The following is a 27,198-nucleotide window of genomic DNA, read 5'->3' on the forward strand; positions in this document are numbered from 1 at the left end:
CTTCCTAGCGCCTTAGAGACCAACTAAGTTTGTTTTTGGTATGAGCTTTTGTGGTATCTGAAGAAGTGTGCATGCACACGAAAGCTCATACCAATGACAAACTTAGTTGGTCTCTAAGGTGCTACTGGAAGGAATTTTTAAAATTTTGTTCCAAATATGAATGAATAGTTGCCACTGACAGCCTTATCCGAAGAACCTGCTACCCAAAGCTGCCTGCCACCATGTCAGACCTGGTCCATTTAGCTCACTATTGTCTGCACTGACTGGCAACAGCTCTCCATTCAGAGAGATCTCTCCCTGGAAGTTGCCAAGGCAATTGCTCTGCATGCACTTTCCTACTAAGTTCTGGACGCACCCCTGCATGGCCACAGGGCTGATGCCTTTTTGTGGGCACTGTGCCTTTCACAGTGGATGTTCACCAGGTGCAGCTTTCCTGTGCGTCTGTGCTAGGAAAGACTTTCCCATTTAGTTTCTTCCTGTTAGGCAGCTGCTGGAGACAGCAAGGGAGCCAATTCTCAGCTCACCAAGTGAGCAAGCCTGCTCATGCCTGTTGCCGCTGTTCAGCTCGTGCGCCGCTTGCAACATTCGGCATTTGGAGCTTGGAAGGCTCACCTCGCTTCCCTGGAAAAGGCAGTGGGGGGGTGGGGGGTACTTTCCTGGCACAAAGACACCCCACACCAACATCCCAACACCACACGCTACCTGCTCTGAGCTGCCACCAGGTGGAACAGGTAGCTTTGGAATGCTTTCGATTCCATTCTGATTTATTAGGCATCTTATACTGTACTTAAAACTCTCAAAATGTGATTTGCAATACAGTATAACATAATAAAAGGGGACACGGGTGGCGCTGTGGGTAAAAGCCTCAGCGCCTAGGACTTGCCAATCGTCAGGTCGGCGGTTCGAATCCCCGCGGCGGGGTGCGCTCCCGTTGCTCGGTCCCAGCGCCTGCCAACCTAGCAGTTCGAAAGCACCCCTGGGTGCAAGTAGATAAATAGGGACTGCTTACTAGCGGGAAGGTAAACGGCGTTTCCGTGTGCTGCGCTGGCTCGCCAGAGCAGCTTCGTCACGCTGGCCACGTGACCCGGAAGTGTCTGTGGACAGCGCTGGCTCCTGGCCTATAGAGTGAGATGGGCGCACAACCCTAGAGTCTTTCAAGACTGGCCCGTACGGGCAGGGGTACCTTTACCTTTACCTTATAACATAATAAAACACACATTGAAAAACGCAGAGTGAATACAGCAACAACTAGTGTACAGTAACAGCACATACACCCTGGAACTCCCTGCCGATTGATATCAGGCAGGAGCCTACACCATATTCTTTTCAGCACCTGCTAAAAACATTTGTATAAAAACAATGTATTTTCATATTTTTGAAACATTAATATTTCATTTGATTTTTTAATTGCATTTGCATTTTTTATTGTTTGTGAGTTGCCTTGGGGGGTGGGTTTTTTTGGGCCAAAAGGTGGTATATTACCGTAATTGTTACGGAAATTACGGGCGGGGCGGGGGGAATCTTTAAAGTTGTTAAATGTTACAAATATTATGCCTGAATGTATCCTTTCAACTTGACAGCTCAGGGGAAGTTAGCTAGCTTTAAAAATCATATAGAATCCTCTCCTTTGCCAGTTTCCTCCATTCCAACACTATTTTGCGCTTGGAAAAGGGACTCCAGGAAGTGCCCAGAGGTGACAATTGCTGAGCTGATTGTTGGCCAAGGAAAGCCTAATTCCATGCAAAGGAAGTTCTATTGTACTTTGGGTGGGGGGACTTCAGAAGGTGTTTGCTTCAGCTGCTTGAAACCACAGAAGGGGAGAGTTGCTTTTCTGCTCAGATCCTGCCTACAGGTTTTCCCCTGGGACATCTGGTTGCCCCTGTGAGAACAGGATGCTGGACTGGACGGGCTTCATCCAGCCAGCTCTCTTCTTATGTTCATCAGCAAAGGAAAGTCCAGGGGCTTTTGCTGAAGAAGATGGTTGCAGTGGACTCCGCCTGTTTTACTTGGGGTGGGGGTGGGTGGGAGAATTGTCTGACTTGCATTGCTTTAATACGCACAAACTGAAATAAAAAAGGGTTGATAAGTCCAACAGAGCTTCCAAACAGCTGCTATTTCTGGGTGGGGTGCAATCCCAAATTAAGTTTGCATGTTTCCTGTAGATTCAGAAGCAGGGCCGGATTTAGGTTTGATGGGGTCCTAAGCTACTGAAGGTAATGGGGCCCTTTATATGCCCAGCTGTCCTTTGTCAGCAACTAATTGTTGCTGGTTTTTTTGTGTTGAATATACACACGATGGTAATTTATGGACCTAAAAAGTAAAGGTAAAGGGACCCCTGACCATTAGGTCCAGTCATGGCCGACTCTGGGGTTGCGGCGCTCATCTCGCTTTATTGGCCGAGGGAGCCGGCGCACAGCTTCCAAGTCATGTGGCCAGCATGACTAAGCCGCTTCTGGCTAACCAGAGCAGCGCACGGAAACGCCATTTACCTTCCCGCCGGAGTGGTACCTATTTATCTACTTGCACTTTGACGTGCTTTCAACCTGCTAGATTGGCAGGAGCAGGGACTGAGCAACGGGAGCTCACACCTTCGCGGGGATTCAAACCGCGGGGATTCAAGACCTTCTGATCGGCAAGTCCTAGGCTCTGTGGTTTAACCCACAGCGCCACCCACGTCCCTAATTTATGGACCTAAAATGTATCTAAAGCCATTTGCACATAACAAATAGGAGCCTACACAACACAAAACACTGTTGCTGTATGTAGGTTTTATTTTATTTGTTTGTTATCTTATATTATGGTAATGTACGTTACGGGTTTTTTTCCCTTTAAATTTTTCTGAGGCCCCCAAGAGAGTGTGGCCCCAATCTATAGCTTGTTTAGCTTATACGTAAAACCGGCACTGATTCGGAAGCCTTGTCAGGCTTGCTGTAAGGACAGCGAACGGAGAATGCGCAGGGTCCACGTTTGCTCGACGACGCAGCACCATCTAACCTTCCGGATGAGGCCGGATACTCGTGCAATAGGGGCCTCTGGAAGCGCCCCGCGTGTCTTGCCACGAATCCGAACCTATTTATGGGAGCCTGGAAATGTTTATTCCCTTGGTGATCTGCACGGAAAAGGAATATGGGGAAGGCCATCGCTTTCGGCGCCCCCAAATTCTAGGTCGACGACACCCCAACCCCCACCCCGCTTTGCTGTCCTTCTCCGCCTCCCCGAGGGAGGGACCGCTCCCTTTTGGCGGCCGGGCCGGAGCGAAAGTGAAACCGACGCGGCACAGTTTCGCTTTCCCGTCGCCCGCGCAGTTCGGCGTGGCGCAGCAGCCGCCCGCGCAGATCCGTCCGCGATTCCTGCGCGGGGCTCTCTTTCCACCGGCCCTGGGGGAAAGGAATCGGGGAGCAGAGAGCAGGGTCGAGGGGGGGATCGGGGTGAGCAGCCCCGACGGTGCGGCGGCGGCTCTTGCTGGCTGGAGCGCACGAGCGGCGTCGCAGGAGGCGCGCATGGTGGGGAGAGCGCGGCTCCCCGGAGCCCGGGCGCAGCAGCACATGGCGGAGCCGAGGCCGCCCCCGATGCGCCTGAAGGAGTGGCTCGTCGCGCAGGTGGACAGCGGCCGCTACCCGGGGCTGCGCTGGGAGAACGGCGAGAAGACGCTGTTCCGCATCCCTTGGAAACACGCGGCCAAGCAGGACTACCGGCAGCAGGAAGACGCGGCGCTCTTCAAGGTATGGGCGCCCTCGAAGGGCAGCCTCCCGCGGGTGCGCCTTCCCAAGCATCACTTTACCCCATTCCCAAATTCTTGCGGGACCCTGGCCGGCTCCTGCCTCTTGCAGCTCTCGCTTTGCGCCCACGCCGTCACCCCGAGTTCTTTGCGCATTCTGCCCTGTTCCAACCTCCCCGACGCGCTCCTGGCAAGCGGGCTCTGCGCCCTGCGATGCTGGGGAGTTTCGTGGGACTCGGCTCCAGGGGCGCGCCCTTGAACGCCCTTGGGAATCCCGCGCCCTTTAGTTTCATGGTGACCCGTCTCTCCCCCCCCCCCCCAACTCTTCCTCGTTGCAGGCCTGGGCCGTCTACAAAGGCAAGTACCACGAAGGGCTGGACAAAGCCGACCCCTCCGCCTGGAAGACCCGCCTGCGTTGCGCCTTGAACAAAAGCACCGACTTCAAGGAGGTCCCCGAGAGGAGCCATCTGGACATCTCAGAGCCCTACAAGGTGTACCAGATCCTCTCGGATGCGTCCCAAGAAACAGGTGTGTTTGGCGGCCTGAAGCCCCAGGAGTTGGTGGAGAGGTGGTCCTCTCTTGCTGTGAAAAACAGACACCCCCTCCTCAATCCCCTTAACCCTTGTCACCAGCCCTGAACCAAATCCTACCAGCCAAGGGTCATAGCTGTCAACGTTTCCCTTTTTTAAAGGGAAGTTCCCTTATTCCGAATAGGATTCCTCTCAAGAAAAGGGGAAAGTTGACAGCTATGCAGAGGGCTAGGGAAGTGTTCCCAGTGGTTCCACTGCCACTTCCACTGGCTGCCCCTGATTTTAAGCCCCTCCTGATCTCTCTCTCTCTCTTCACAAACACTCCAGGTTCATATAGAGAGCAGCTTTGCATGGAATCAAACCACTGGTCCAGAAAGCTCAGTGTTGTCTACATCAGGGTGGTCCAGCGCGCAGCCCTGCTGGGCAACATTTGACGCCTTCCTAACCTTCTTGCGCTGCCTTCCCAAAGTCCAGTGCCTTGCTCATCAGCAGGCTTTGGGAAGGCAGCATGAGGGCTGCGGGGGGGGGGGTGTTCCATTTTTTGGGTCGCCCCCCCCCCCGGTCCGGTGCGACAAGGCAATTATGGCCTGTGGGTTCCATGTCAAAGTACTGTTGCACCCCACTTGGTATGAAAAGGTAGACTGCCCTGGTCCACAGTGGATCTCCAGTGGCTCAGGCAGGGGACTCTCAGCCCTACCTGGTGGTGCCAGCAAAGAGTGAAACTGCGACCTTCTGCATGCGACACACATGCTCTGCTCTGGAGCCACAGTCCCTTCCTTTTAGTTTCTCCTGCTTTCATCAACTGATAGAATCATAAAATCGTAGAGATGGAAGGGTCATTTCATCCTATAATACTAATTTATTATTTATACCCCGCCCATCTGGCTGGGCTTCCCCAGCCACTCTGGGCGGCTTCCAACAAAGATTAAAAATACACTAAAATGTCACACATTAAAAACTGAACAGGGCTGCCTTCAGATGTCTTCTGAATGTCAGGTAGTTGTTTATCTCTTTGACATCTGATGGGAGGGTGTTCCACAGGGTGGGTGCCACGACCGAGAAGGCCCTCTGCCTGGTTCCCTGTAACATGGCTTCTCGCAGCGAGGGAACTGCCAGAAGGCCCTCGGTGCTGGACCTCAGTGTCAGGGCAGAACGATGGGGGTGGAGACGCTCCTTCATCCAGCCCCCTGCAATGCAGGAATCTCAACTTGTGGGGCAAGGAGAGGGCTCAGGCAGCAGCTCCCGCAAGGTCGGGGGGGCGCCTCATTCCTGTTCCTAAACCTTGCCATTATTTTCCGTGCAGGTGGCTTTGCATTTCCCGTTCATTTCTTCCAGCATCTGAATTTGGTTCTTGGGTCCCATTCCTTAAAGCCCAAAGAAGCAACCTAACTTTGGTCCCCTCTGTTCTCCCCAAATTTGGGGGCACCCATAGGCATAGGCAAGTGGGACAGCTGCCCCTGAAATCAAGTAAATAAATACAATTACTTAACTGCAAGTAGAAATTGTAGAAAGGTTTTGACAGGTCTTTCTGAGCTCTTGGAGTCGAAAGGAAGTAATGTAAATCAACTGTTGTTGAGACATTTCGTTCTGAATCTGCTGGACCAGACCAGAGCCGGACAGAGGATGATGACAGTTGGGTGTCTGGCCCCCACTAACATAAATCCTGGCTGTGCCCATGGGGGCACCCAGGCTATCTCACCCCCCAGCTGCCCAGAGGCTGATCTCTGCAAGATTCCTCCACCTGGTCGAAAGGCGATTTTCTGTGCAAGGCAACATGACCACATGTTAAACCTCTCCTGATATTCTCCTGGTGCATCTGAGCCAGGACTTTTGGGGAGAAGCGATGTGCAGAGGATTCAGGCTTGTGAGGCAATTCCCCCTTGCACTGCCACACTCCTCAGCTCCTGCCAAACCACCTGGAGGGCAAAGTAGGGAGCGGAGACCCTCGCCCTCCTAAACCTGCTGTGCCAGTGCCTCTTCACATAGCTCAATAATAGAGGCCCTGGTTGATTTGCTCGCAAAACCTTCCAGGCTCCGTCCTTTGCAAACACATTTTAAAAGGTAGCAGGTGCTGGCGTGGACTTTGCTCTCCAGAGAGCCGCTTCTGCTGCCAGTCAAGATAACACTGTTAGGCTAGATCAGGGGTCAACAACGTTTTTGGAGCTGGGGCTACAGCGGCTCATGAAGAAATGGGACAGAGCACACTCCTCAAAGGGGAGATGGTTACTTTATTTACACTGCAAAAGTGAATGCTTTGCGCCTCCAGTTGTAATTCAAGAAAGAAGTGTGCCTTGGCGATCAGCCATTGGGGGGAAATTGCCCTGGAGACAGACCCTCTGCTGGATCAGGCCCATCCAGCATCCTGTTCTCCCAGTGGGAAACCTACAAGCAGGATCCGTGCTCAAGAGCGCTCTCCCTAAATGGCCTCGATTCAGTATATCTGTAGGAGCGTCTCCACCTCTATCATTCTGCCCAGACACTGAGGTCCAGCGTTGAGGGCCTTCTGGCGGTTTCCTCACTGTGAGAAGTCAAATTACAGGGAACCAGGCAGAGGGCCTTCTCGGTTGTGGCACCCGCCCTGTGGAACTCCCTCCCACCAGATGTCAAAGAGAACAACAACTACCAGACTTTTAGAAGACATCTGAAGGCAGCCCTGTTTAGGGAAGCTTTTAATGTTTGACGACTATTATATTTTAATATTTTGTTGGAAGCTGCCCAGAATGGCTGGGGAAGCCCAGCCAGATGGGCGGGGTATAAATAATATATTATTATTATTATTATTATTATTATTATTATTATTATTATTATTTATCCCCTCCTGGAGTTTCCTGCAACTGGGATTTCCAAGAGAGTTTCCTTAAGAAAGGTTCTGTCCCTCTGTAGCCTCAGCTGAATATTGGTATTGGGTCCCCATTGGTCAGTCTTTGCTGGATCTGTCTATATCTATTCATACAGATAGATCGGTGACATCTGTGTAGGCGGCACAAAAAAAGGAGAGAGACTAGGTCCCTGCCCTGAGGACCTTACAATCTTAAGTAGTGACACAGCCGAGAGGAATAGAGGCCTCTTGGCGATTTGCGCAGGTATGGCACAATTTCCACAATCTGTGCTGTAATAATTCCAGAAATATCCAGTAGACCAGGCACTGAGATCTCTTTTAGAGCTACGTCAACGTTTTTTGCCTGAGCACAGCAGGGTTATCTGAGCAGCACAGCTATTAATGGGGGGAAAGGAAAGTGAAACTGAATTAAAGCAACTGGTCAGAATTACCAACTGATCAAGGAGCAGATATAGGTGGCAGTGCTAACATGAGTAGTGCATAAGGGGCAGCTGGGACTCAAATAAATGTCATCTGGGATTAAGCAGATTTCTCTCTCTCTCTCTCTCTCTCTCTCTCTCTCTCTCTCTCTCTCTGCCTTTCAGATAAGGAAAATAGCAAAGAGCCCCTTTTGCAGGCAAGGCAGCCCCCAACATCGGCTGACCAAGAGACCAGAGAAAATGGAAAACCAAGCAAGGTAAGGGTGTTGCTGGCACAGTCCTGGGGCTTGGACACTGTCATGCATATAAAAATAAAATAAACCCAGCTAGTTTGACACCACTCAGGAATCCAGCCGCCTTAGCTTTCGAGCTGAATGCCACTGTTGTTGCCAACCCAGACGGATCAAGTTTTGCAGCAGAAATGGGTTGCTGTGTTTTGCAAATGTTTCCCTTTTTCTTTCTTAAATATAATTTTTGGGGTTTGTTTTCGGTTACTATTAACATTGCAGGCTAGGCTTCCCTGAACCTGACGCCGCCCAGCTGTTTTGGCCGGGGCTGATGAGAGTTGTGGTCCAAATCAGCTGGTGGGCACCAGGTTGGGAAAGCCTCTTGGCAGGCAGTGCATCTGAAGTATTCTGTGTCTACTTACCTGTCTTGCTGCTCTATTGGAAATCCATCCCAGTGATTTCCTTCATTCGTATAACCAATATATAGACGTCTTAATGCATAGAAACAACACCTGTAAGTTGTTTGCAAAGTGAAAACCATAGAATCAGAATGTGAAATATGAATACAGTGGTACCTCGGGTTACATATGCTTCAGGTTACATACGCTTCAGGTTACAGACTCTGCTCACCCAGAAATAGTGCTTCAGGTTAAGAACTTTGCTTCAGCATGAAAACAGAAATCGTGCTCCAGTGGTGTGGCAGCAGCAGGAGGCCCCATTAGCTAAAGTGGCGCTTCAGGTTAAGAACAGTTTCAGGTTAAGTATGGACCTCTGGAATGAATTAAGTATTTAACCCGAGGTAGCACTGTAAAATGAAAATTCATGCTATCAATCAAAACCCTGGCTGCAAATACTAAAATACTATTCATGTCAGGGTTTGGGCGTTGGCAGTAGGAATTATAATAATTAAATCTGCAATGTGCTGTGGGGTGTTTTTTTTTAAAAAAAAAGAAGAAGAAAGGGGAAGAATGGGTTTATGAAGCAGAAATAATATAAGAAGAGCCTGCTGGTTCAAGCCAGGGCCTGTCTGGGCCAGCATTCTGTTCTCACTGGGCCAACCAGACGTCTATGGAAAGCACAGAAGCAGGATGCAAGCACCAGAGCCCTCTCCCTTCCTGTGGTTTTCAGCAGCTGGTACTCAGAAGCATTGCTGCCTCCAACCCTGGAATCCTAGACTTGTAGAGTTGGAAGGGGTCTCCCAAAGGCCATCTAGTCCAACCCCCTGCAATGCAGGAATCTCAGCTAAAGCATCCATGGCAGATGGCCACCCAACCTCTCCTTAGAAACCTCCGAGGAAGGAGAGTTCACCACCTCCCAAGGGATGCTGTTCCACTGTCAAACAGCTCTGTGGAGGCAGCGCATTGCCATCATGTGAGAATGTTAAGGAAGGTAGGAGAGGATATGCAGTGGTACCTCTAGTTGCCGACACGATCCATTCTGGAGTGCCATTTGCACCCTGAAAAGTCAGCAACTGGAGTGCCTCTTCCACGCATGTGCGCGGCGCGATCAAGCACGCATGCGCAAAACACGCAGATTGCTTTTGCACATGTGTGAAACACGCAGATTGCTTTTGCACATGTGTGAAACATGCAGATTGCTTTTGCACATGCACAAAGTGCGCAGATCACTTCACATGCGCACACAGATAACTTTTGCACATGCACAAAGTGCACAGATCACTTTGGCACATGCGCGAAGCACGCAGAACGCTTCTGCACATGCACACACGGCGAAACCCGGAAGTATGCACTTCCAGGTTTGCCGCATTCGCAAGCTGAAAAGACACAACGTGGACCTAACGCAACACGAGGTATGACTGTATTGTTTTGATATGATCCCTCCTCACTTGTGCTAGAGAGAAAACAGCAGAGCACGTTCCCTTTGCAACTTAATTGGAAGCAAGTTGATGATTTGTTAGAATCCTTTAATTAAGCAATCCAGTCTGGCTTATCCAGTCTGGCTTGTTCCTGTTAAGTTTCCCCTTTATTTCCCTCTCATAATAACATCTTTCTGTAAAGATGAGCCATGTGCTAACTAAGCCAGAAGAGGAGGTCCAAGAGAGAAGTCTGAAAAAGGAAGACGTCTGTGTGGCTGGCCCTTTTGCAGGGTCTGCTAGGGTCCTGCTCATCTGCCTGGTCACACACAAGGGGAGGAGGCTCCGGAGCAGGTGTGACAGGAAATCCTTCCTGTCCGGAGCCACATTCCCCTGCGTGTCCACTCTGGGCAACAGGAAAATGTTGTACTTGACTGCTCTAGCAATACATTGCACACATCATGTCATCACTGCAAGTGTTATAGTCCTCTCCTCTATGGTGAACTTTCCTAAGAACTGGTGACTGCCTTGGGACCACCCATAGCCTCTGATCAGCTGGGCAGGTTCAAGCACACACTGAGGCATTCACAAAGTAAAGGAAGGATTGAACTCTGATTAATAAGAATACACACAGAGGCTTGAACCAGCAAGACTCTGGGAAGGGTGCGTATAATCGTGTCTCTCTGTGCTTGTACGTCACACAGCCCCTGGCCCAAGTCGTTTTATTCACAAAAGAACTTTTTACAGAGTGTTCGAAAGAACCAATCTGATTTCTTCTGAGCATTTCAACAAACCCACACGGGGAGAAAGTTAAACTAACAAAACTAATTAGGCATGGGGTAAACAAAGAACAGAACTACAAGCAATATACAGTGGTGCCCCGCAAGACGAATGCCTCGCAAGACGGAAAACCTGCTAGACGAAAGGGTTTTCCATTTTGGAGGTGCTTCGCAAAACGAATTTCCTATGGGCTTGCTTCGCAAGACGAAAATGTCTTGCGAGTTCCTGCGGGTTCCCCCCCCTTTCTAAACTGCTTATCTGCTTATCCGCTAAGCCGATAAGACGCTAATAGCGCTAATCCGCTAATCCATCAATGGGCTTGCTTCGCAAGACGAAAAAACCGCTAGACGAAGAGACTCGCGAACGGATTCTTTTCGTCTTGCGAGGCACCACTGTACATGATAAGAAGGATGGCTGTTCCCGGGCCCTAAGATTAACATATTAGAAAGCTACTTCAAAGAAGCTGCCCACTGTCTTTAATGACCCAAGAGCCTGCCTGGCGAAGCAACTGGGCTGTGTACGTGACTTTTGAAGCGAGAGAGATGGAACAGGGATGCACAGGTGTGGATTGATAAAAAATCATATCAAAATAGTTTAAACCCAGTCAACGCAATGCTTTCATTGCTGACACAGATGGCTTACTCTATATTTGTTATAATTCCTCATAGAAATCCCACCTGATCCCTACACACACACCATCCAACCCACCAAATTTCTGCAGTTCCAAAGTCGCCAGCCATGTCAGTGGCAGCTTGCAGCTGACCTTGCCTGCAACGTGACTGGCATCGTGGGCATATGCTCTCTGTTTGTGGTGCCAGACCCCGGTGCCACCCAGAACAGCAAGCACACCCGAGTCCCTGAGCCAGCTTTCCTGGTGTTGCCTGAAGCAGACATCTTTGAAAACTCGCTTCTAGCAGTCAGAACAGCCACGCAGCTGCACATTGCACACATGCCTCTTGCATTGCTCAGATGGGAGGCTTTCGAAGCGAGAGATGTTGCGATGGAAAAGTTTTCTGCTGAGATGCACTGAGCCTACCTTTACGGTTTGAAGGTCAGGATGTGGTAAATCTGTCAACGCTTAGAAATTCCCTTCTTTTCCTTCTTCTGAGCAGTTTGATCTGGCTTCGTGCCTTGAGGCTGCTCTATCTTCTGGCTGCAATGCCTGAACTATTAATCAGTTAGAGTGATTAATTGGAAACATTTAATCGACTCAAAGGGTGCTCCTGGTTCATCACGCTTAAAAGAGGCGTTTTCCCTTTTCTCGCACCCAGGAGGAAATGTATGCTCCTAGAACGATTCCTGCTATGGCAAATCTGTGCGTCTGTCTGAAAACAGGGAAACCAAAACTAGGTTTCTTGCTTCAGGGACACAGTTGAAGGGAATAATGCTTCTGAATACCTGTTGCTGGAAACCACAAGAAGGGAGAGCGGGCTCTTGTGCTTGGATCCTGCTTGCGAGTTTGATATTGGGGCATCTGGTTGGCTGCTGTGAGAACAGGATGCTTGACAAGATGGGCCATTGGCCTGATCCTGCAGGCTCTCCTTATGTCTTACATTATTATTATTATTATTATTATTATTATTATTATTATTATTATCCTCCACCAGGGCCAGGACCTTCTCAGTGATGGCTCCGACCCGGTGGAATGCTCTGTCCCATGAGACCAGGGCCCTGCAGGATTTAACCTCCTTCCTCGGGGCCTGTAAGACAGAGCTATTCCGTCTGGCCTTTAATTTGAATTCAGCCTGATCTTTTATTCCCCTTCCTTCCTTCCTTCCTTCCTTCCTTCCCTCCTTCCCCCTTCCCTTTTTATGAAGATTACCCACCTTGGGATTCCACAGCTAATTCTCCCCTCACTGGCCCAGATAGGACTAATTTAACCAGCTAGTCCTGGTGATCATCTAATGTTTATTGGATGGATTTCCCCCCTAAATTGATTTTTGATTTTATTGTTATTTACACTTTATACCATATTTTATGTTGGTTTTTTGTAGCATCAATTAGGTGTTTTAAATTTGTTGTTAGCTGCCCTGAGCCCGGTTTCCTGAACCTGGAAGGGCGGGGTACAAATAAAAAATTATTTATTATTATTTGTTTATTAATTACAAAGTTAGGGGGCACTATAAGCCCAAATGCAGCCACACTCCAAGTCCATTTCCTGTCCTTAGCCCTGGGTGAAGGTGCCTCGTTCAGAATTACACCTGCCGTGTTTTCTTTCTTCCCAGGTCAGAACACCTTCAGAGTTAGGCGAGGCCAGCAAGGATGAGCCCCTGGTGACTCTACAGAGCGCCCCAGGGACACCCCAGGCCCCCCAGCAGCCAAGCCACGGAGAGCACCAGGGTAAGGAAGAAGACCAACGGCCTTTGGCTCCGTTTTGAGTTGGCCCTGCTGCTCTGGGTCACTGCTCCCCCTTGACTATTGGATCTACCGTATTTTTCGCCCTATAGGACGCACTTTTTCCCCTCCAAAAATGAAGGGGAAATGTGTGTGCGTCCTATGGGGCAAATGCAGGCTTTCGGTGAAGCCTGGAGAGCAAGAGGGGTCGGTACACACCGACCCCTCTCGCTCTCCAGGCTTCACGGACCTCTCCGCAAGCAGCGGGAGCGCTCCCGCTGCTTGCGGAGAGGTGCCTGCATGCTGAAGCCTGCGCGCGCTGAGCTCAGCGCATCCAGGCTTCGCGGACCTCTCAGCAAGCAGTGGGAGCCAGCGCTGGGCTCCCACAGCTTGCAGAGAGCTGCCTGTTTGGGGGCTGGGGTTGGGGGAAGCTTGGGCGGGCCTCCCCAGCTCCACGCCTGGGGGGGGAATAATTTTTTCCCTTTATTTCCCCCCCAAAAAACTAGGTGCGCCTTATGGGACGGTGCGTCCTATAGGGCGAAAAATACGGTATTTCATCTGCTACCTTGGAGAAATTGCTAGGGATCTGACCCAACATCTTAGGCAGCCTCTGGAAGGGAGCCTGTTTTCTGTGCCTCGGAAAGGTTCTGCAAGACGAAAAGTCTGCCACCCAGCCAGATGGGTGGTGTATAAATAATAAGATTGTGATGATGATTATTAAAGTGCCAATGCCCATTCCCTGTGCCCTGTTGGCCGTATCCTTCCAGTGGCCCACATGGACCCAGGAAGTTGCCTTCTCTGAGTCAGAGCATTGGTCCATCAAGGGGCCGCATAATAACCATCCTGCAGTTGTAAGACATCCATCTTGCAGAATAGAAGCATCTGCCTTTGGGAATTCCCTGCCTCTTGACACCAGGCAGCCGGCTTCCACTTAACTGCTCTTGGTGTCTGATGAGAACATTTCTCTTTAGGCAAACGTATCCAGATATAAGGACGCAGGTGGTGCTGTGGGTTAAACCACAGAGCCTAGGATTTGCTGATCAGAAGGTCGGTGGTTCGAATCCCCGCGACGGGGTGAGCTCCCGTTGCTCGGTCCCTGCTCCTGCCCACCTAGCAGTTTGAAAGCGCGTCAAAGTGCAAGTAGATAAATAGGTACCACTCCGGCGGGAAGGTAAATGGCGTTTCCGTTTGCTGCTCTGGTTCGCCAGAAGTGAATGCTGGCCATATGACCCGGAAGCTGTACGCCGGCTCCCTCAGCCAATAAAGCGAGATGAGCGCCGCAACCCCAGAGTCGGCCACGACTGGACCTAATGGTCAGGGGTCCCTTTACCTTTATCCAGATATAAAGAATATACGTCAGGTTGTTAGCCTATTGTTATCCTTCTTGGATGTTTTAAATAGTTCTAAACAGGAGTTTCACTGTTTCTTTCTTTATGTAAGCTGCTTTGAGGTGAGTGAGAGAGAGAGAGAGAGAATGTGTGTTTTACAACCTAGTGGTATCTTCTTCTTTGGCTATCCCTCGTAGCCGAGTAAGATTGTCTTCCACAAACACAGTTCTAACAGTGAATCCATAAGTGACCGTGGAGGCAAATTCTGGATCCACATGTCCTTCCATAGTGGGGACATAGATTTCCGGGCGGAAGTTGATCATGGTGAGGGTTTGCCAAACATGCCTTCCTCTTAGCACGTTTCTCCCTTGCATCCTGAGTTTGAGTGTCTTCAAAGCCCATGACACCTTTGGTCAAGGCTGTTCTCCAGCTGGAGCGCTTGCAGGCCAGTGTTTACCAGTTTTCGGTGTTTATACTATTTTTATTTTTATTTTTAGATTTGCCTTGAGACAGTCTTTAAACCTCTTTTGTTGACCACCAGCATTACACTTTCCATTTTCAAGTTCTGAAATAAATACAGTGGTACCTCGGGTTACATACGCTTCAGGTTACATATGCTTCAGGTTACAGATTCCGCTAACCCAGAAATAATACCTCGGGTTAAGAACTTTGCTTCAGGATGAGAACAGAAATCGTGCTCCGGCGGTGCGGCAGCAGTGGGAGGCCCCATTAGTTAAAGTGGTGCTTCAGGTTAAGAACAGTTTCAGGTTAAGAACGGACCTCCAGAACGAATTAAGTACTTAACCTGAGGTACCACAGTAAATAGATTTTATTTATTTCAGATTTTCTGAAATAAATAGACTCATAGAATTGTATGGTTGGAAGGGACCCCTAGAGTCATCTAGTCCAACCCCCTGCAATAACATATTGTCCACACTGCTTGGCAGCTGCTCTCCAGTCTTTCCCAGCCCTACCTGGGGATGTCAGAAATCGAACCTGTGACCTTCTGCATGCAAAGCGAACGCTCTTTCCATGAGCTACATCCCTTCCTTAAGGAGATCTGCCATATGTGTTGTCTGGGGCTCTTAAAAGTTGCAGCGTGAAGCCTCTGGAGAATATGTACCTGGGGAAAGAGATAGCTTTGTCCAAGGTGCTGTTTCACATCTCGCAGGGACAAACGAACCAATTTTAAAGCTCTCCTGTGTTGCGCTTCCTTTTCCAGGGTACCAGGTGAAAGGTTTTTTCTACAGCTGTAACCTGGCACACTTCCACTGCCATCCGAGCCCCACCGCTGCCGGTCCCAATCCCCAGTACGCTGACAATCAAAACGTCAACTCGGGTAAGGAGAGGAAGAAAGGGTCTCTGTTCGAAGACAGCCAATAGCAGTTAGAGCATCGGGACTGGGACCTGGGAGAGACCAGGGTTCGAATCCCCGCTCGGCCACAAAGCTCTTGCTGGGGGTAACCTGGGGCCAATCACTGCCTCTTTGTGTCTAGCCTACCTCACAAGGTTGTTGTGTGTTGGGGGGTGACGTGAGGAGGCGGAGGAGACCCTTGAGCTCCTTGGAGAAAAACGCTGGGATAGAAATGCCATTAATAATTTTAAAAACAATGAGCGCTAGCTCAGATACCTTTAAAAGGAGTGGGAGAAGACAATAAAGGACAACAAAGGCCTCTCCTGGTCTGCCCCGCGGAGGACCTTAAGGTCCACAAATGACAACACTTTGGAGGTCCCGAGCCTCAAGGAGGTTAGATTGGTGTCAACTAGGGCCAGGGCCTTTTCAGCACTGGCCCCGATGTGGTGGAACGCTCTGTCCCAAGAGACCAGGGCCCTGCGGGACTTGACATCTTTCCACAGGGCCTGCAAGACAGAGCTGTTCCGCCTGGCCTTTGGTTTGGACTCAGTCGGACCCTTATGTTTCCCTCCCCTTGTGGTCTTGATTTATCAGCTACTTTTAAAATGAGGCTGCAATTTAAATTGCATTTTAACCTGTATTTTAAATTGGGTTTCCCCCCGTCTTTTCCCTCTATTATGTTTTTACTGTGATTTTATTGGTGTTAGCTGCCCTGAGCCGGGGAGGGCGGGGTATAAATTATTATCATTAGTAGTAGTAGTAGTAGTTGTTCTAAGGTTCCTGTTTCCCACAGAGGCCAACCAGATTTCTCTTCTGGGAAGGGAAAGCTGCCTCCTGCTCTTGTGTTCATGGAACCAGAGAATTAGGGAGTTGGAAGGGATTCCGAGGGCCATCTAGTCTAACCCTGCTCACAGCTGTCCCTCAAGCCCCCAATCTTATGGTTAACAGCCAGACCCACTGACCCATTGCGCCACAGCGGGAGGCTGTATTTGATTCCGGAAGCAGAGAAGGGCTGTGTCCGTGGCTGTTAGCCAGTACAGGGAAATGAAACCTCCATGGCCAGGGGCAGTTGGTGGCTTTTAAAATCTTTTGTTTCCCCCGCCACACTTTTCAAGAGGCAGAAAATCCTGTTGCATTGTGCCCACCCAGAGCTCAATTCAGTGCAGAAAGTGAGAAGAAAATGAAAAAGAGCAAAGGTTGGCCATGTTGCTCTGCGGAGGAATGCCAAAATCTGTAACTGGGCTAGAACTTTATGAACCCAAATTTCACCCACTGCAGGCCATATACAACAACAACAGTTTATTTCTACCCCACCCATCTGGCTGAGTTTCCCCCAGCCAGTTGGGGCAGCTTCCAACAGAAGGTTAAAAGTACATTAAAACATCAGTCCTTAAAAACTTCCCTAAAGAGGGCTGCCTTCAGATGTCTTCTAAATGTCATATACAGTGGTACCTATGGTTAAGAACTTAATTCATTCCGGAGGTCTGTTCTTAACCTGAAACTGTTCTTAACCTGAGGTAACACTTTAGCTAATGGGGCCTCCCATTGCTGCCGTGCCGCCAGAGCACGATTTCTGTTCTCATCCTGAAGCAAAGTTCTTAACCCGAGGTACTATTTCTGGGTTAGCGGAGTCTGTAACCTGAAGCATCTGTAGCCTGAAGTGTCTGTAACCCAAGGTACCACTGTAGTTGTTTATTTCCTTCACATCTGAACGGAGGGTGTTCCACAGGGCGGGCGCCACCACCGAGAAGGCCCTCTGCCAGGTTCCCTGTAACTTGGCTTCTCCCAGTGAGGGAACTGCCAGAAGGCCCTCGGAGCTCGACCTCAGTGTCAGGGCTGGACGATGGCGGTGGAGACGCTCCTTCAGGTATACAGGACTGAGGCCGTTTAGGGCTTTAAAGGTCAGCACCAACACTTTGAATTGTGCTCGGAAACGTACTGGGAACCAATGTAGGTCTTTCAAGACCGGTGTTATATGGTCTCGGCAGCCGCTCCCAGTCTCCTGTCTACACAAAGCAGGGAGAAGGGGAGAACTTAGGTTGAAGGGCCAGTAATAATAAAAATAAAAATACATCTTATGCCAAGCTATGTTTTAATTTATATATATTTTTAACTGTTGCTATATCTGTAGTGTCCCTGTTATACCTAATTGCAAATTCAAATGTGTCCCTATCGTGTTTTATGACTTCTTTGATATTGTATGTGGGCTGGAACTGGTCTGTGACCGAAATAATAAATTCAGTCTTATGCCAAGCCTAGAGGAAGATGAAATTAAAAGCAGGCTTTGCACTGAAACGGGTTTCTCTCCCACATCTAAGGAAGTTGTGATTAATTGGCAGGAGCCCTTCCTTTTCCGTTCTGCAATTCCCCTTTTCAGCTTCCTCTCTTTTAGGACATGAATTTAAGGGCCTTTCCAACGCTGCCATTCTGCGATTTCTATTATCCTCCTTCTCTGCCTCCATTGAATCATAGAATTGTAGCATTGGAAGGGACCCAAAAGGTCTTCTAGTAACCCCCCCCCCTGCAATGCAGAAATAAGACACAGTGACATTTCCCCCCCCCATTATTATTATTATTATTATTATTGGTTTTCCAAAAATTTTAAACAAACATACATCTTATTTGTACTTAATCCAATCTTAGTAACATTGTTAAGTGACTTCCTCAAATCCCCCTGGCTGAATTTCAGTATATATCATTGTAACAGTTTTCCAAAACCATTTTTCTCATAAAATTAACTTAATCACTTAACATCTTTCTTTCTTTTCATTTTAACTTTAAACATGTTATTCTCTAACAACACATATTTAAATCCTAAGCCTGTCTGGTATTTGCAAGTTTTTCCCAAGTTATCTTAACATATTTAACTAAATAGTCTTTGAATTTCCTGCATTCCTCCTGGTACTCCTCTTCCTTCTGATCACGGGCTCTTCCAGTCAGGTTGGCTAGCTCCAAAAAGTCCATCATCTTCATCTGCCATTCCTCCTCTGTTGGGACTTCTTGTGTTTTCCAATTCTTAGCTGCAGTTGTAGCATACAAAAACAGTCTAACATCTTTCTGGGCAATTCCAAACCTGTTATTCCAGGAAGAAAGGCCTCTGGTTTCTTAATAAATGTATATTTCAGCATTTTCTAAAATGCATTATAAATCTTCTCCCAGAAGTCTTTCACCTTGGGGCAGGTCCACCACATATGATAAAAAAGGCACAGTGACATTTGAATTGGATAGCTCGGTTGGTTGGAGGATGGTGCTGATCATGCCAAGGTCGTGAGTTTGCTCCCCTTGTGGGACAACTGCATAGTCCAGCAATGCCAGAGGGCTGGACATAATAATAATAATAATAATAATAATAATAATAATAATAATAATAATTATAATTATAATTATAATTATAATTATAATTATAATTATAATTATAATTTATTATTTGTACCCCGCCCATCTGGCTGGGTTTCCCCAGCCACTCTGGGCCGCTTCCACAGAGACCAAAAATACACTAAAATGTCACAGATTAAAAGTTTCCTGAACAGGGCTGCCTTAACATGTCTTCTGAATGTCAGGTAGTTGTTTATCGCTCTGCCTGGTTCCCTGTAGTTTTACTTCTCGCAATGAGGGAACCGCCAGAAGGCCCTCGGCGCTGGACCTCAGCGTCTGGGCAGAACGATGGGGGTGGAGACGCTCCTTAGATGACCCTCAGGTTCCCTTACAAAGCCTGCTCTTTGCAAACTGGGCAAGATTTAACCCTCTGCTTGTCTGCTGTCAGGTGGGGGTTAAATTCTGCTGTGTTTGCTGGGAGCAGGCACACGCAGCCGGTGCAGAATTGAACCTCGCTCTGGTTTAGTCACCTCGCTCACCAGCTGTTTCCTGACCCCTTTTGTGATTAATCTTGTTTACATCAGTTGATGCATGGTCTTTCTTGATTCCGGTCTGCGTTCAGTCATTGTTTAATGTCACTTTGCAATGCGAGGATTGTGGGTGAAACAGAGGTTGCCCTGACTCCGTTCTCCCCAAGTTGTCCAGGAGCAGAATTGCAGGGCTTGGCTTTGTGGAAACTCCCGGTTCAGCTCAAACCATGTGATACTCTGACGCAGCTCCTACAGAATTCAGCCCCTTGTAAGTGGGTTAGGATTGCACTTTTAAAGTTACCTTGTTCGCTTTTGCTTTATTTGCAAACACAGTCTTTTGGAAGAAACCTGGCCTCTAAGAGCAGCCACCAGATTCCCAAAGAACAACAGTTTCAGCCAGTTCCAAACTTTCTCTGCATTGGTTTTTTGGGGCTTCTCCAAGGAACCTTTTCCTTGAGCAGTCGTCCTGATTTGCTGACATAACAACAACAACATTTTTTTTTATACCCCACCCATCTGGCTGAGTTTCCCCAGCCACTCTTGGCGGCTCACAGTCGAGTGTTAAAAACAATACTGTACATCATTAAATACAGTGGTACCTCGGGTTACAGAGGCTTCAGGTTACAGACTCCGCTAACCCAGAAATAGTACCTTGGGTTAAGAACTTTGCTTCAGGATCAGGATCAGAACAGAAATCACACGGCAACAGGAGGCCCCATTAGTTAAGTGGTCCCTCAGGTTAAGAAAAGTTTCAGTTTAAGAACGGACCTCCAGAACGAATTAAGTTCTTAACCCGAGGTACTACTGTACAGCATTACATATTAAAAACTTCCCTAAACAGGGCTGCCTTCAGATGTCTTTTAAAAATAGGGAAAAACGCAATAAATTATTATTATTATTATTATTATTATTATTATTATTATTATTATTATTATATGTCCAGCCCTCTGGCATTGCTGGACTATGCAGTTGTCCCACATGGGGAACGAAGGATAGAGCTTTCTTTATGTATGCAACAACAGCAGCAAGAATACTTATTGCAAAGTATTGGAAGACACAAGATCTACCCACCCTGGAAGAGTGGCAGATGAAGGTGATGGACTACATGGAATTGGCGGAAATGACTGGCAGAATCCGAGACCAGGGAGAAGAGTTGGTGGAAGAAGACTGGAAGAAATTTAAAGACTATTTGCAGAAACACTGTAAAATTAATGAATGTTAAAATGATGTTGGATTGAAAATAAGTGGCATTAGCAACAAAGTTAATAAGAATACGCAAAAACGAATTGATAATAGATGGAAATATAGAGTTATAATATGTTAAGAGACAGAGTTAAGATGAATGAAAGAGGGTAAGGAATTGCTGATTTGATTATGTAAATGGGATACAAAAAGGGGAGGTGAGAGGAGGTCAAGGAAACAAGCAAATGAGTTTAAAGTTATAAAAAATGGATTTGTTTTTTAATTTTTTCTTATTTTCTTTTTGTCTTTTGTATGTTGTATTCTATTTTTTTCTTTTTTATGTATTTTTATGTATTTTTGTATTTATGTTTTTGTAAAACTTTAATAAATATTTCTTATAAAAAAAACCAAAAAACGCAACCCGAGGTATGACTGTACTAATTTTACCTCCTCCTCCTCCTTGACTTCCTAGTCAAGGAGGAGTCTATATATTTTAGAGAGGGTTTTTCCTTTGGAGTTAATTGGCTCTTTTTAAAACTGGGTTTATGTGAGATCTAGATGGATCTCTAGCCAGCAATCTGGCTGCTGCATTTTGGGCCAGCTGAAGCTGTCTTCAAGGGCTGCCCCATGTAGAGCGCATTGCAGTAGTCCAGTCTGGAAGTTCCCAGAGCATGGAGACTTTTAACTGCATCCAGATCCTCACCTCTGCCTCCTTTTGCCCCCCAGACTGCTGGCTCCGCGTCCGCCTCTACTACTGCGACACGTTGGTAAAGGAGGTCACCACCAAAACGGCAGAGGGCTGCCGGATCACCTATCGCCCGGTGCCAGCGGACAACGTGTGCCTTTATGGTTCGAGCGGCCTGGAGCAGGTGTTGTTCCCGTCTCTGGACGCCTTGGCCGGGAGCAGCCAGGGCGGTAGAGCAACCGGTGCCCTGCAGAGGCTGCTTCCCCACCTGCACCGGGGAATCCTGCTCTGGGTGGCCCCCGAAGGGGTCTTCATGAAACGGCAGTGCCAGGGCAGGGTGTACTGGAAAGGGCCGCTGGCCCCCCATGAAAACCAGCCCAACAAACTGGAGAGGGAGAAAACCTACAAGCTCCTCGACACCCAACAGTTCCTGCAGCGTGAGTATTATTATCGTTTATTAAATTTATTTTTTCCTTTCTCCTTCTGTGATGGAGGGACGCGGGTGACGCTGTGGGTTAAACTACAGATCCTAGGACTTGCTGATCAGAAGGTCGGCAGTTCGAATCCCTGTGACGGGGTGAGTTCCCGTTGCTCGGTCCCTGCTCCTGCCAACCTAGCAGTTCGAAAGCACGTCAAAGTGCAAGTAGATGAATAGGTACCACTCCGGCGGGAAGGTAAAAAACTTTATTTATCTTCAGTAGCAAATGAACATAATGGTCACAATTCCAGTGCATTCGGGATTGGCCCTGTCCATAAGAAATCCAGTTGCAGCAGACTTAACTTAAATTTACAATAACTTATAATAAGACTAAAACGTATACAGAACAGCACACCAGAAGGAAGAGATCGAAAGAGAAAGTGAAACCCTGGATCCTTCTGGTCTCTTAGAGTTAGCATGACCTTGACATAAGAGATAACAGAACCAGTTAACGCCACCTTAGTCAGCTTCTCTGAATAACCCAAACATCATGAACTTTTCCCCAACCCTAGGAAGACTTGGCTGGTTCAGAGAGCATTAGGTCCTGGCATGCAAAAGATGAACAGGTTAAATCTGTAATGGTACACTGGGCAAACTATTTGGGGCATAACATTCAGATGGCAGATTGGGAAAGGGTATAGAAATCGAATCTGAAACGGCATGTTGTACGCTAAAAAAGAATTACAGTGGTACCTCTGGTTACGTACTTAATTCATTCCGGAGGTCCATTCTTAACCTGAAAATGTTCTTAACCTGAAGCACCACTTTAGCTAATGGGGCCTCCCGCTGCTGCCGTGCCGCCGGAGCACGATTTCTGTTCTCATCCTGAAGCAAAGTTCTTAACCCACCCAAGGTTATATTTCTAGGTTAGCGGAGTCTGTAACCTGAAGCGTATTTAACCTGAAGCGTATGTAACCCAAGGTATCACTGTATATGAAAATGATGTGCCAGTGGTATTTGACTCCTAGTAAGCTAGCAAAAATGTATAGAACAAGTAGAAATACCTGCTGGAAATGTAAGGAAAAAGAAGAGGTCATGTAAAGTACTAAAGGCTTTTTGGGGAAATGATATACCGTATATAATGAACTGAAAAAAATATTTAAAATAACTTTTCTTAAAAAACCAGAAGACTTCTAATTAGTAATTGTAGGTACTGACATCCCAAAGGAAAATAAAATACTTTTTATGTATGTGACAACGACAGCTGTAAGCACATGAAAACATTAGCAGGATTTTAACCTCACTTGTAATGTAACAAGTACTATGGACAATATGGATAGTTTTAAAATACAGATTATGATATAATATGCAGTTGAAAATGTGGACATTAGGACCCATGGGTGGCATAGCTGTCAACTTTTCCCTTTTCTTGCGAGGAATCCTATTCGGAATAAGGGAATTTCCCTTTTAAAAAAGGGAAACGTTGACAGCTATGATGGAGGGGATGGTGGGGAAGTCTCGAGATTCAGAGAAATCTCTATATGGATATGTATTTGGCGTTGTTATAAATTTATATCTGTAAAATCAAATAAAAACGATTTTCTTTTTTAAAAATAAAGAGAGAGCCTCGGTTCTTAACCGCGATCTTTTGTGTGTCATTCAGAATTACGGGGATTCCTGATCCACGGACATGCTCCGCCTCAGTATCAGATCTACTTCTGCTTTGGAGAGGAATATCCTACTGCTCCTGATCAGAAACCCCACAAGCTCATCATGGCACAGGTAGGTATTGGCCAGCAGCCGCAGAGTGGCGAACTCAGGGTTCGGACCAAGGGAGTGGTGGCTGCCAAATAGGGATGGGTGATATATCGATGCATCGCCCATATCGTGATACTGGTTTCATAATTTTTGACCTGGCCATATATTGCAAATCATGATGTGTGTGTTCGGGCAGGGGGATATATTGTCCAAAACCAGTTTGAAGTCCATAATGTGATACCGATTTCATAATGTGGCAGTATATCACGAATCAGGGATGCGGGTGGCGCTGTGGGTTAAACCACAGAGCCTAGGACTTGCCGATCGGAAGGTCGGCGGTTCGAATCCCCGCGATGGGGTGAGCTCCCGTTGCTTGGTCCTGCCAACCTAGCAGTTCGAAAGCATGTCAAAGTGCAAGTAGATAAATAGGTACCGCTCTGGCGGGAAGGTAAACGGTGCTTCCATGCGCTGTTCTGGTTTGCCAGAAGTGGCTTAGCCATGCTGGCCACATGACCCGGAAGCTGTACACCGGCTCCCTCGGCCAGTAAAGCGAGATGAGTGCCACAACCCCAGAGTCGGCCACAACTGGACCTAATGGTCAGGGGTCTCTTTACCTTTTTACCTTTATATCATGAGTCATGAGTTGGGAGGGTATGCCAAAATCACAATGCAGGTAAAACCGTGAAGCCGGCTGGTGCCTCTACCTGGCTCCATCCTTGTTTCGGACACCGTGATGATTGGTACAGTGGCACCTCGGGTCACAGATGCTTCAGGTTACAGACTCCGCTTACCCAGACATAGTACCTCGGGTTAAGAACTTTGCTTCAGGACGAGAACAGAAATCGTGCTCTGGCAGTGCAGCGGCAGCGGGAGGCCCCATTAGCTAAAGTGGTACCTCAGGTTAAGAACAGTTTCAGGTTAAGAACAGACCTCCAGAACGAATTAAGTTCTTAACCCGAGGTACCACTGTATTTTGCGATCTTCAGCTGGTGATATATCGCAGTGTTGAAAACCCAATATCGCTCAGTCAAAAACGTCCTGGTCGTGAAACTAGAGGATGGATGTCAGGATGAGGGCAGTGGCCTGTCTCACTTCCTGTACCCAAGATAGCATTGGTTTGGGGACTGGGGAGAGGAGATGCATTGGTGGAAGGGCAGGGGCTAAATATCTCAAGGTGGTGGCGGGGCAGTGGAGTTTGCCTGACCTCCCATTCACAGTGTCTGCTCTGCTCACCAGGAGGGGCAGTGAGGCCAGCGTGATGCAAATACTCTGAGGGAGCCAATCCAGCGCTCCTGCTGGTATGTTTGCCCCATGGCAACCTCACCACTGCCTCTTCCTCCTCCCTCGCAGTTGGTGGCAGCCCCTTACGCGATAAAAAGCATTATTCAGAATAGCAGTTTGCATGACCAACTAGTAAGACAATAAAATTCAGACCAGTAACAGTTAATTGCACATTTATTCAAAATGGTATAGTGGTGGGCATAGTTTCCTTCCAAAATCCAATCAAAACTGTTTAGTTCAATTCAACAATAAATGATGAACTACGGTTGCCGTATCTCAAAAAGTGGGAATCTGGAGACAGGAAAATGCTGCCAAGCGCTGCTGCTGGTCTGCCCGCCAGCTCCTCTCCTCCCCCTTGCAAAATGCGACCAAGCCTGGGGGGGCAGAAAATGCAGATTCGGAAGTGTCTCCCACGATACAAGTGACCCACTTCCTGTTTGTGGCAAGACAACCCACTTCCTGCCTAGTTGTGACCTTCCATTTCTCACCCCCTGCCCCCAGGTTGAGCCGGTGTTTGCTCACGATCTCTGCCTCCACGCCCAGCAGCTGGGGCCTCGGTTCCTGCAGGACTCTCACACGGGCATTCCCGACGTTCCCAAGAACATCATCCAGATACTGAAACAGCTGTGCCCGCCTTGAATCTGCCGGAAGTGGCATCCTTGGCTTGGTGGCTGAAGGACAAGGGACTTGTGGGCCGTAGGGTTCATAGAATTGGAGAGTTGGAGGGGACACCAAAGGTCATCTGGCCCAACCCTCTGCGATGCAGGAATCCGGCAGAGGAGATTTCTTGGTGCCTCTCCTTACTGTCCTGGTTTAGTCACCTCAGTGGTCTGCCCCTGCTGTGCTATCTAGAGTGCCTGACTGGCATGCACTAAAAAGCTTCTTTGAATAGAGGGGTTTATTTTTCACAAGCCCAGATGATGTTTCTTGACTGTCCCATTTCAGAAGCTCACATCTGAAATGCAGGCATAACAGGGTTCTAGCCTAGTTTTCACACTGCAACCCTACTGGTTGGAATCCCCCCCCCCCCCCCGCATAGCATCTTGTGCACACAGAGCCTGAACTGGTACAACTCAGATGCAAATCCTCAGTTTGGAAGGGCAGTTGACTGTTTTGAGGTTTCCTCTGTTTGAGGGTCGCCAAGTCTGGTTTAAAGGTCAGGAACCCCAAGAAGGGGGCAGGGCTTGAATTTGCCCACCTTGTCAGCACCCTGAGCAGGCAAGGCAGAAGTTACCTGGGCAGTCGATACCCCGTCATGGTGAGACGCACTGTATTTCTATTTAAATTTCAGCAGTCATTTCTACATTTCATGCTATAGCCACAAAATTACCATCATAATATTTTTGTTATTTATATGCTTGACTGGGTTGCTCCCAACAAAATCTTAAAAACATAATAAAACATTCACCATTAAAAATTGGCCTGTACAGGGCTGCCTTCAGCTGTCTCAATATGCAAACCAATGTCCTCTTTGTTTCCCCCAAGCATTCAGGCAGCACCAACGACTGGTTATTTTTACTCTGGGTGTGCTTTTAATGTCTTTATGCACTCTTATTGAAGTCTTTTATTCTTGTCATAAATTGGCTAGGGACTTTTTGTCCTGCGAAGCGATTTGCAAATTCAGTCAACCAACCCTAGCCTTCTCTAAGGCACATTCTCTCTGTGCTTTTGTGCTCTTGAAATACATTGAGCAAATCTCAGTGTGGTTGGGTTTGGAGTGGCCTTTCAAGCAACCCAGCGAACATTTATTTGCATTTATTTATTTGCTTTGAAGTGTGAGATTTGCTCCGTCCTCCCTTGCTTAAAGAGGTGGGGAAGCAGCTGAGAATCTTGATGCTTCCCACAGTCCTTTTTGTCTACCCGTCCAGCCAGCTGTGTGTGTGTGGGGGGGAGACATGGGGCTCCTACACCTTTAATAGTTGGGTAGAAGAGGAAAGTTTAGCACATCACTTTAGAGATGGTGGGGGAAGGAAAGGCAAAAATTGGACTACCGTGCCTTTAATTATAGTTGTGTGTTTCCCAACCTTGTGCCTCCAGCTGTTTTTGAACTACAACTCCCATCATCCCTGACTAGCAAGACCAGTGGCAAGGGATGATGGGAATTGTAGTCCAAAAACAGCTGGAGGCACAAGGTTGGGAAACACAGGTGTAGAAGACTGATGGCAGAAAGTGAAGAGGAATTAAAGAACCTTTTAATGAAAGAGGAGAGTGCAAAATATGGTCCGAAGCTCAACATCAAAAAAACGAAGATCATGGCCACTGGTCCCATTGCTTCCTGGCAAACAGAAGGGGAAGAAATGGAGGCAGTGGGAGATTTTATTTCTTGGGCTTCTTGATCCCTGCAGATGGTAACAGCAGTCACGAAATTAAAAGATGCCTGCTTCTTGGGAGAAAAGCAATGACAAACCTAGACAGCATCTGAAAAAGCAGAGACATCACCTTGCCAACAAAGGTCCATATAGTTCAAGCTATGGTTTTCCCAGTAGTGATGTATGGAAGTGAGAGCTGGACCATAAAGAAGGCTGCTCACCGAAGAATTGATGCTTTTGAATTCTGGTGCTGGAGGAGACTCTTGAGAGTACCATGGACTGCAAGAAGATCAAACCTTTCCATTCTGAAGGAAATCAGCCCTGAGTGCTCACTGGAAGGACAGATCCTGAAGCTGAGGCTCCAAGACTTTGGCCACC

The 27,198-nt window shown here is 47.9% G+C and overlaps 2 protein-coding genes and 1 long non-coding RNA gene across 3 annotated transcripts in view; 2 read left to right on the forward strand and 1 right to left on the reverse strand.

Annotated features, from left to right (window-relative positions):
* LOC309345239 overlaps window positions 1–27,198 on the forward strand; it is a 147,139-nt gene that overhangs the window by 117,784 nt on the left and 2,157 nt on the right. The gene's annotated exons all lie outside the window — the stretch shown is intronic.
* On the forward strand, window positions 2,848–26,394 carry LOC309344875 (interferon regulatory factor 4-like). Its single transcript, XM_081867733.1, has 8 exons — window positions 2,848–3,722; window positions 4,057–4,246; window positions 7,672–7,763; window positions 12,552–12,666; window positions 15,211–15,327; window positions 21,096–21,491; window positions 23,136–23,254; window positions 25,013–26,394. The coding sequence occupies exons 1-8, from the start codon at window positions 3,090–3,092 to the stop codon at window positions 25,148–25,150; spliced, it is 1,800 nt and encodes a 599-aa protein (XP_081723859.1). The 5' UTR covers window positions 2,848–3,089; the 3' UTR covers window positions 25,151–26,394.
* Window positions 4,458–27,198, reverse strand: part of MYLK2 (myosin light chain kinase 2) — a 102,178-nt gene continuing 79,437 nt past the window's right edge. The window contains exon 13 of the transcript XR_014157925.1: window positions 4,458–4,476. The gene's annotated coding sequence lies outside the window, so the exon portion shown is untranslated. The remainder of the gene's footprint in view (window positions 4,477–27,198) is intronic.

This window comes from Podarcis erhardii (assembly GCF_964252035.2).
Source record: "Podarcis erhardii genome assembly, chromosome: 6".
Taxonomy (NCBI): Eukaryota; Metazoa; Chordata; class Lepidosauria; order Squamata; family Lacertidae; genus Podarcis; species Podarcis erhardii.